The sequence below is a fragment of the Panthera tigris genome, chromosome D1 (assembly GCF_018350195.1).
Source record: "Panthera tigris isolate Pti1 chromosome D1, P.tigris_Pti1_mat1.1, whole genome shotgun sequence".
NCBI classification, from domain to species: domain Eukaryota; kingdom Metazoa; phylum Chordata; class Mammalia; order Carnivora; family Felidae; genus Panthera; species Panthera tigris.
In genome coordinates this window covers 60,803,679-60,814,971 of record NC_056669.1, presented here as the reverse complement: position 1 = coordinate 60,814,971, position 11,293 = coordinate 60,803,679, and the positions used below count along the sequence as shown (strand labels likewise).

The following is an 11,293-nucleotide window of genomic DNA, read 5'->3' as shown; positions in this document are numbered from 1 at the left end:
AGTGAGATTATTGGCTTCAAATTACATTCATCTAAATTTTCCAAATTAAAAAAAGGTAAATGACTAAAAGGCGCAGAATTTTTATATGTAGAGTACAGAAATAAAAGGTGAAAGGGAACAAGTATTCCTGTATCTGGATTTTATTTTTCTGTCCTGGCAGAAACAATAATATACTTATTATGTTTTAATGATCAGGAATGAGGAAAATAAGGTCTTTTACTTTGTTTTGCTATTTTTTAAATCTCCAAGAATAAAAGCTTTCACTCATGTTTGACACTCATAGAACTTCATAAAACTATCACATAAACTTGCACATCATCTGGAAATGTATACAAAAGACATTATTCAATCACAAGTTACTCATCATAATTTGCATTCTGATAAATATCTCATTTTTATTTCCAGCATGTTGTGGTCACATGTTTATTTTTCTCTCCTATTCAGGGCCACTATCTCTTCCTAATTCACATTCTTCTCTTACTTTTTATTCATGATATGATACATTAGCTACTCCTCGGTCAAGTGACAAAATAACCTTTGCCTCTTTAATTACCATCAGTCTGTGTCTGAAAATCTCAAAATGTGATCATACTTTGTTTCCATCATAACCTATCTTGATTTTTCTTCTGTCTCAACATACCCTTCCTTTGTTCTTTTGTCTGACTCTGTTTACACTGCTGATACCATGAATTCCACTGACAGCTATATTCATGACTCTCCTTATTATTCTAGGTGTCTTCTTCTGGCAATATTACCCAGCCCCACAGCTACGCTGATCACTGAAAAAGCAGAAAAACATATTGCTTTTCCATAAATTTAACTTGACAATAGAACTCAAACATCAAACTGCCTTTTAAACAGTTCTACCATGGTGAAAAAGAAATAGAACAGATTTAAAGATTTTTTTGAATTGAATTCACTTTTCTTAATGCTGTTGACAGGACTTTCTTCCATATACTCCTTCTTCTTGTTGACTTATCGAGTAGACAATACCTATCTTAAAATGTTTGGGAAGATAATCCCTACCTTTAATTCCAGTTCATCACTCACCTTGCCAACAAAGTGAAGATGAAAAGTGACTCATAAGATTGTTGAGATTGGGAAAAGTATTAGTTATAGGAGAGTCTTTTTTTTTTAACCTTTGGTCGGCTCTCTCTGCGTCTCTTTTTCTAAGACTCTGTATCTCTCTTTCTATCATTTTTATTTGTATCTGTCCAATATAGTCAAGAGTAGTATTTATCTTCGTACTTCTGATGCTACATTGTGGTTAACCTCATTGCTGACTGGCTGAGGCTGGATGGAAAAGTCCCTCTACTTCAGTGAGAAATGGGAAAAAAACACTTATTTTTTGCCTGATATTCTAGAATTCTCATTTAATCTAGCTTTACCAACCATGCAGCTAATATACCTCATTAGACCAAGACACCTATAAAGAGTTCTATTACTGTGCATAATTGTATATGCAGTAAAAAATCTCATTTTCTCCAGAAAAAAATAGATAACCTACCACTGCTTCAAACTCATTTATACATTTAGTGACTAAATGTATAGTTAGCATATAGGACGTGAACTTTAGTATATACTATTAACAGTGTTGTTTTTGTTACACTTAATTTAACCCTGCTATAAACTTACTGTCATAAGAAAACATATATTAGAATTTTAAAAACCATTTTAGATTCTACAATTTTATTATACTTCCCTTTCCTTATAATACATTTTCCTTTAGATTTCCTCCTGTATCCAATACCTTTATTACCTGACAAGTAATTATTATTCAACTCTTAGCTCAAGAATCATCCCCTCTATGAAGTATCTCATTATGTTCTTTTTTTAAGTTTATTTATTTATATTGAGAGAGAGAGAGAGAGAGAGAGAGAGAGAGAGAACATGCACGAGGGAGGGGCAAGCCTGACACTAGGCTTGACCCCATGAACTTCAAGATCATGACGTGAGCTGAAATCAAGAGTCAGAAGCTTAGCTGACTGAGCCACCCAGGCACCCCTCATCTCCTGATGTTCTTAAGCAGAAATCCAAATTCTTCCTTTATGCTCTCCAATGCAAGACAATGACTAGTTACTGAATGCACCCTAATAGGAATTAATTAATTTAGCAGTTTAATTTCCCTGGATATGTTTAATATCAAAAAACACATCAAATTTAATGTGGAAGCAAAGCCATTTGTTCTATTTCCAGGAGTATATCTGCATAGAGAAGGATTAGAAAACACAAAGAACCAGTTTAAGAAAAATGTTAGGAATTTTATTTTATGTGTAAGCTTTCTTTGTTCCCACTTCTGCATTATCTTTATAGATTCACCTGAGTCAGAATGCATACCTGCTTTAATGAAAGATCTACAGACATTAAGTATGGATGAGAGAAGAAAAGAAAGGTGAAAAATGTTCTTCCAAGAATATTCTTCCAAGAACATTTTTCTGGGTCAAAATATATCTTGGGTCAGATCTGATAAGTGAATTACTTATTTCCCTTCAAGGATTCTGCTCGGAGTGACTTCTTATGCACAATTATAAGGTGTAATTACCCCACACTTCCTTTGGATCCTTTCTAAATATTTATCTAGATCTCAGAGCCACTTATGAGAACACGTACTCACAAGTGTAATTCTTCTGCCTTCTTATGTGCACTTACTTACTCATATGGTGTAGTTATAAACTATTTAGATAAAAAAACACAAAGTTTTTAATGTAAAAAATTATTTCCACTGAGAGAAATATAGTGTTAGCAGCTAGGCAAGACTGTGATGCAATTCTCCCGAGTAATGAAGAAGTGATCAGTTATGTTCCCTGTGGTCAACACAATTAGATTTATTTGCTTCTTAATTTTTTTTGGCATAAAGATATATTTAAAAAATCCAAAACGTGTTTGCCTCTATTCCCTGAATCTTAGCTGTTTCTGTTCCTATCCCACAAAGTTTTTACAGAAGAGATCTCAGTCTTTGCCTGACACTGAAGTTACTAACAAACGGGGCAAATAATGCCATCGTATAACATACAGGCTTTCAATGAACTCTAAAATTGAATATATCAGGGCACCTTGGTGGCTCAGTCAATTAAACATCTGACTCTTGGTTTCGACTCAGGTTATGATCTCACGGTTCATAAGTTCAAGGTCTGAATCTGGGCACTGCTGGCAGTGTGGAAACTGCTTGGGATTGTCTCTCTTTCCCCCCCTCTCTCTGCCCTTCTTTTGCTTGTTCTCTCTCTCTGTGTGTCTCTCTCTCAAAATAAATAAATAAATAAACTTTAAAGTTGAATATATCATGAAGTTGAAAAAGAGAGGTAGAAATAGTCTTTCCAACAATAGCTGATTGTGTTGAACTATCTATTTGAACCCATGGATTTTTTTCCACATAATTTGAGACACCACGCTGGTGGCAGTCAATTTTAATGAACTAATGGTAGGCAACTCCAAATATCCAGAATCTGCTACTCAGACTTTCATTTGGGTTGGCTCATAGAAGCATCTTACTGTTATTATATCAGAAAACTGTAATTTTATTTATTTTTTAATTTTTTAAGCTTTTTTTCTGAGAGAGACAGAGGCAGTGCAAATTGGGGAGAGGCAGAGAGAGAGAGAGAGAGGGAGAGAGAGAATCCCAAGTAGGCTCTGTGCTGCCAGCTGCACAGAGCCTGATGTGGGGCTCAAACTCACAAAACTGTGAGATCAAGACCTGAGTCAAAGCCAAGAGTCAGATGCTTAACCAACTGAGCCACCCAGGTGTCCAGAAACTGTTATTTTAGACAAAAGTGCACTAAGCTGGTTCCTGATTCCTGCGCTGTCTCTAGTACATGTATTTACTATTTTACCTAGAATATCTTGTGGTATTAAAGTGTGGTTAATATAGACTTTGCTGTTTAAAATAGAAAAAGAGTTGCTGACTTGGAGAGAGTACTTTGTGGTTTCTGAGGGAAGCAAGATTTTCTCATAAATGTATAATTATTATTGTTATTGCTGTCACTGTTGTTTTTATCATTACAAAATCAACCAAGCCAGAAAGTTAGGAACGCTGCAGTTATAACTTTCTGAATAGAAATAATCTTATTAAACAAATAATGCATTTATACTTCCCTTTGGGCTTCCCAGTCTGAGAGGGGATAGAACATTTTGAACATTCAGAGACATTTCTAGTACAGTCTTAGATAACTATACTTCCTATTACTCATGACCACTTTTTGTGATTTCTTTGGGCCTTCTCATATTTGTGAAGCGATGGCATAGGCCTTAATCTTGAAACCCTTAGCCTGCCCTGCCTTAACTTTCCACAACTATGTGAGCTCACCAAAGAACTTCACATACACACGGAGAACCCAAAGAACATTCAGGTCAGGAAATGTGATGGAAGGCTTCATGAGAGGGTCTTGATCTTTTCTGTAGAAGCCTGATTGAAGAGAATAGGTTATAAGTACATAAAACACATATGTATATACTTGGGGCACCTGTGTGGCTCAGTTGGTTAAGCATCGACTTTAATTTAGGCTCAGGTCATAGTCACAGTGTTGAGATCTAGCCCCACGTCTGTGCTCATAGAGTTGAACCTGCTTGGAGTTCTCTCTCTCCCTCTCTTTCTATACCTCCCTCGCTCACACTTTCTCTTTCAAAGTAAATAAACATTAAAAATATGTATATACTTTATGAATTGTCATTTATACGTATATATCCTTTATGACTATATATAAAATATAGTATACGTATATATACTTCATGTAGTTTATAAATATCTTATTCCTTTTTCCCAGTGTCCATAGACATTAATGTAAACTGAGGACAGTTCTCCAAATGCCGTGGATCATACACTTACATTCAATTATTTGAATGAGGTGTGAGGTGTGAAGTGTGAGGTGTGATGGGACTGGAAGAAGAGGAAGAGCAGTTTTGGAATTAAATAATGAATGCAAAGAGAATAGTCTAAGACTTGAATTTCTCCCCTAGTGATGTAAACATAATCTATTTTATCTGTTAAAGGGAAGATATGATAAAATAAAAGGAAAGTTATAAATTGTTAGTCAAACTGGTAGGACATTAAACATATTATTTTGTAGGACACTAAACATATTATTTAAATCTGTGCTATTTCTCTCCTTTATAGAAACAATACTTTTTAGAATTATCAAAACAACTCCATGTACAAAAGGACAGAACACATTATATAGGACTAAATAAGTGATAGCTAATATGTGTACAGAATTCAAATTTTTAATCATTGGACACGTCTCATCTTTCTGCTATATAATTCTCTGATTTAACATTTCTCCATAGGTTTCAGCAATTTCTACAATATGATAAACTTTTATAAATCTAAGGAATCATTGAAAAGTCATATATGGAACTTATACAATTTATTTTAATTTGAGACAAAATTATAATAATTTGCCATTGTTTTTAAATTTTTTAAAAATTTTTATTTATTTTTGAGAGAGAGAGAGAGAGACAGAGCATGAGCGGGGAAGGGGCAAAGAGAGAGGGAGACACAGAATCTGAAGCAGGCTCCAGGCCCTGAGCTGTCAGCACACAGCCAAAGCGGGGCTTGAAGCCACAAACCGCGAGATCCTGACCTGAGCCGAAGCCAGACGCTTAACCGACTGAGCCACCCAGGCGCCCCAATGCCATTGTTTTTTAATATAAGACCAGTGGATACCTACTCCTAAAATGTTTTTATATTTCTAGGTGTGTTTTTCTTTCATTACAATACCAAAAAAAAAAGCACTTCCCAAAACTTTTTGTCTCACCTTCCTTATAATTCAATAAGAAATTAAAGACATCGTGAAGGAGAATCCTTTCAGAGCATATTAAATTCTCCCCAATCACATTAATATATTATAAGCGAATTCAATTGAAAGTATATAAAAACTGTTATGCTGTACTTAAACGTTTTAAAATATTGAATATTTATATTTTCATATATATATAATATTCAAAATAATGAATATTTATGTTTTCATAGGAATTTTTATAATGCTATTACATTTATTTTTACATATTTCAACACTATACATCCTATTTACCTAAAAGATATGTTATAAAAACAAGAATTAATTCATAAATTACTCAAAGTATATATTATATAATTCTTGATGAGCATAGAATTTAACCAAAGGAAATAAAATGTGTTGGTATAGCAGAAAACAGACTAAAAGCCATATATCATTAGTGTTACATGGACATTTAGGAATCTGCCTTTTCTATTAAATGGATATTAGTTAAAAGAGTATCTTTGTACTAATTTTCCCCCAAAGTTAACATACTGTGAAATGCTGCCCAGGATGGTTTATCTTTTACCCAGGATGGTTTATCTAACTAAAATGACAGTCTTCAGAGTGCCAGGGTGGTTCAGTCAATTGAGTTTCTGACTCTTGATTTCGGCTCAGGTCATGATCCCAGGGTCATGAAATCAATCCCCACATCTGGCTCTGCACTGGGTGTGGAGCCTGTTTGAGGCAACCTCTCTCTCTCTCTCTCTCTCTCTCTCTCTCTCTCTTTCTCTCTCTCTCTACCTCTGCCCCTCTCCAGCACTAACTTTCTCTCTCTCCCTTAAAAAAAAGTAAAAAGTAAAATGACATTCCTCTATTTCATGAGTAACAATTACACTTCCCCTTAGACCTAACCTTGCAACAGAATGCCCCCTAATATCTTTGTTTCTTTCCCTTTGCCGTCATACTAAACTACCGATAAGTAAAATGTGAAAAATTCAGCCCATTAAATGATGCATCTTACAGGTAACCAGTGTCATCACAAATCCACCAATGTGTTACTTAGTAAATACCTGTTGATCCTACAATCAGTAACTCTCTGAGTACTATGCTAGATATTTGAGAAAGTGAAACTTTAGGCCATGTTTTCAGTTACTCATTATATTCAGACAGAATCTTGTGTGACCAGAAAATAATAGAAAACTAAAGCTTTGTAGTAATATTTAGATGGTATAGTACTAACAATGCATAAATAAAAGCATTCTAAACATAACCCAGAATTTGCAAAGTGATGTCTTCCTAAAGCCTTCAGAGAAAGATGTAAAATAATGGTTGAAGAATGGCATGCACTTTTCAGGGCTAGAAAGATTAGTTCTAGAGGAATTGGGATATTGTTTGAAAATACTGTGAGGTTTGGGGAGCGAGAGTATGCAGCAAACTCTAGCGATATGCAGCATCAACAGAACTCATGCTCAGAGGTGGGGAGTTTCAGTGAAACCTATACCATCAGGTTCTACAGCTTTGGTGAGCCAGGGATTAATCAGATCTTTCCCTACCTTCAGAGCAGTTTATATCTACTTACAGAAGAAAAATCTAGACACAAAGAAAGGCTTTCAGTCTAAAAAAGGGTTAGTTCATATGATAAACTCAGGTCACCGGGAATTTCACAACCCCATAAACTGAGTGTTCTACCTTGTGATGAAGGCATCTTTTAGGCTCATTGATACTGATGAGTTACTGCTCAAAGGCCATCTCAGAGGACAAAGTGCTAGAGAGTACAGACACGTACACTCCTGCACACATACACACTCACACCCATGTTACATAAATTATACCTGTATTTATTTTTCTATATATCAACCCAGATTGGAAACCTTGAGGTTCACTGATGCCTTCAGTAGAAATCCAAAACTACAGATTTCATCCTACTTTTCTTTTTTTTGGTACTTATAATTTCCACCCAAGCTGAGGAAATACATGCTCATCATCTCTAACATGCATTAAATATTTTATAGGGTTCATATAAGAATGAAACTAGATGTTGAATGAAATTTTATTCTTACATTTATTCAGTAAAATTGTATTTCTTATATGCAAGGGTCAGAACCATATGAGCCATTGGAAATATGAAGATGAATTACTCAACATTTTTCTATATCATATTTATAGCCACCAAGTAGATATCTGTACTAGGGAGTTTTACTTCATAAATTAAACATTAGAATAAATGGATTTTATGGCTGTTTTTTTCCACCTATACCATCCTTCAAAACTCCTTATGTCAGTGAATGCTACACTAAGTCAATGAAACCAGTAAAAGATAGTGCAAGTCACTATTTAGTGTCATATATATATATGACAAAAAGTTAAGTGACACTAAGTGGTAAATATTAAGTTATTAGACATCCAGTGTAATCCCCAAAACTATAGATACATTTTAAAATGATATGGTTTGAACTGTACACACTACTATAGATTGCAAAGAATAACACAGAGCCCAAAAGGAAACCTCAATTAAGTCACCCTGGGGAAGATACCAAGAAATTTCTGAGCCTAATCCTATAGAATGAAGATTCCACCCATAAAGGAATCAGAGACAGAGGCTCCAGGTAGAGGGTATATCACAATGAGTGTGAGACGTAAAAGTAACAGAGATGGAGATATCTCTTGAAGAGATTAATGTCTTAAAAGCAAGAAAAAAATGTCCAATTGGAAAAATCCTGACTTCTGGCACTATACAGATTATTGATCATCTTTGAAATTAATGGGCAGTGCAACGTTAATAGTGAAAACCCCACACAATTTTGTGTGTGACAGATGACCAAGTCTCCATGAGAAAAATTTATTCCAAAATCTGAACACATTAATATAATGAAGTTGCTACTTTTTTCCCTCATAAATTCTGACACTATAGTTCATCAACCAAACACAATGCGAACATACCAGGTTTATATCAAAGCATGATGTGAACATGCATTACCCAAGAGTTAGGATATAGAATGAGAGAGAGGGTCGAAATCTACATCTCATACTGTTATATCATTAGGCCATTGTCCTGCATCTCCCTTACATAGTTGTCGTGACCAGCCTGCTGACTTTTACATTTAAATTTTTTATTTATTTTATTATTATGATTGCTATAATAAAGTTATAAAACTTGCTATTTAAAATATTATTTTGCTTATTTATAAGGTCTTACCACAAAACAAGCAAGTAAGCTCACTGCTAATCATTCCACATTTACTTCATTTGTCTTCAGTTCAAATTTCTCTATTGGAATGTAAAGTATTTAATAAATATATTATATATGCCCCCATAGAAGGCTGTGTGAAATACTATGGGGGGAAAGAAGAAATTATGATTACATTTTGATACACAAATTAAAAATCTCAATCTGCACTTAATGCTTAATTCATGATCACTCGGTAAAGAACTTTAGGATGATGAAGTGTGATCATAAATGATAGTAAATAAATGAAAGATTTAGTTTCATATACATTAGTATGATAATATATTAGACTGAATTTCTTATGTAGTAGCAAAAAGGCCATTTGATGTTTGTAAACAAAGGGCAAATATTAATATTTAATTTGATTTTAAGAAATGTCTGTCTTAGTGACTGAGGGCTGATTGAGCTTCAAAAATGTATTCATAACTTTTGTCTGTCATGTGTGGAATAGATATGATTATCTCTGTGTGTTTCAATTAATTTTGTATCTGAAACAAGTGAAAATTTTATTTTATTTATTTTTTTAATGTTTATTTATTTTTGAGACAGAGAGAGACAGAGCATGAATGGGGGAGGGGCAGAGAGAGAGGGAGACACAGAATTGGAAGCAAGCTCCAGGCTCTGAGCCATCAGCCCAGAGCCCGACGCAGGGCTCGAACTCATGGACTGTGAGATCGTGACCTGAGCTGAAGTCGGACGCTCAACCGACTGAGCCACCCAGGCGCCCCAAAAAAACAAGTGAAAATTTTAAAATAGGAGTCAGAGCCTTACTTTCTTGAATGCAAAACTGTAATTTTATATTCCTGTGCACAATGAACTTGAGAAAACATAGACTTTAATCAACAATGTTTTTTTCACTGTTTTGTGGTTGTTTTTGTTTGAAATCAAGTAAGATAGTGAGAAATCAAAATGGATCCTTAGAGTGAAAAAATCTTGGACAACCGATCTCTAATCTGTTTGGTTTTCACCCCATACACAATAGGATTGAGCAAAGGAGGGACAAGCAGATAAAGGTTGGACAGAAGAATATGAATGTAGGGTGGAATGTGGAACCCGAACCTGTGTGTAAAGAAGGAGAAGAAACCTAGGAGATAAAACTCAAGGAAGACACAAATATGGGCAATGCAGGTGTTAAAGGCTTTGAGCCTAGATTCTCTCTGAGGCAGATTGAAGACAGTTATAAATATTCGTATATAGGAGAGTATGATAACGATTATGTCAAATCCAAGTATAATGAAAGCCACAAACAGACCATAGATCTTGTTGATTTGAATATCTTCTGCTGCCAACTTCACGACGGCCATGTGCTCACAGTATGAATGGGAGACCACAGTGGTCCGGAAGTGTTTCAGCCGACATTTGATGAGGATGAGACATGGAGCTGAAAAGATGACTGCTCTGAGTGTCACTGCAACCCCAATCTGAGTGAGGAGTTGGTGGCTAAAGATGATTGCATGTCTCAGGGGATCACAGATGGCCACATAGCGGTCCAGGGCCATGGCCAGCAGAATTCCTGATTCGATACACTGGAAGGTGTGGATGAGCCACATCTGAAAGAGACAGGCATCGAAATATATGTCTGGTAAATGGAACCAGAATATTCCTAGCATTTTGGGCAGGATGCAGGTACTGAGAGAAATGTCTGTTGCTCCAAGCATTGCCAGGAAGAGGTACATGGGCTCATGGAGGCTGCGTTCCGATTTGATGATGACCAGGAGCAGGGAATTCCCAAACAGAGCAGTGATGTACATGGCACAGAAAGGAATTCCAATCCAGAACTGCACAGATTCCAAGCCAGGGATCCCGACCAGTGTCAGCACTGAGGGCATGAAGACTGTGCCATTGAGCTTGAGCATGTTGGTTTTAGAGACTCTTGGTTTAGAGCTTCTGATTCAAAGTGCCAGTAGGCATTGAGTGTCTGTCTGCTGTTTTCTCTTCTCACTTGCATTCATACAATCAGAGGCTGAGTGTGGTTTCAATGGCAGTTTGTCAGACATAGTCATTTTTTGATGGGACAATTAAATGCGTCCAGGAATGCAGACACAGGCTCCCTAGATGAATTATCTTGGATAGGATTGGGGAATTTAACTGATGCTCTATGTTAAACTTCTTTCTTGTTTTTTTTTTACCAAAGAAGTTTAAAATCTTTCAGTCAGGCAGTTAGAAGTAAAATAACAACAATAACAATAATGAAACACTCACTCTTGAGGAGCTATTCTCTCTCTTATGCAAACAAGAAGTCATGAAGTGGGGACTTTGACCTCAGGAAGCAATGATCTGCCTGTGGCAATGCCACACGACAAGCTGTAGTGTAAAATTATGCATATGGAGCATGTAGAAGAGATTATAATGGTGT

At 35.6% G+C, this 11,293-nt stretch overlaps 1 protein-coding gene across 1 annotated transcript; it reads right to left on the bottom strand.

Annotated features, from left to right (window-relative positions):
* Positions 1–9,841: 9,841 nt before the first annotated feature.
* LOC102959231 (olfactory receptor 52A5-like) lies at positions 9,842–10,793 on the bottom strand. The gene is given in 2 exon segments (XM_007089386.2): positions 9,842–9,865; positions 9,867–10,793. Coding segments are annotated over 2 exon segments (951 nt in total).
* Between the last annotated feature and the right edge of the window lie 500 nt (positions 10,794–11,293).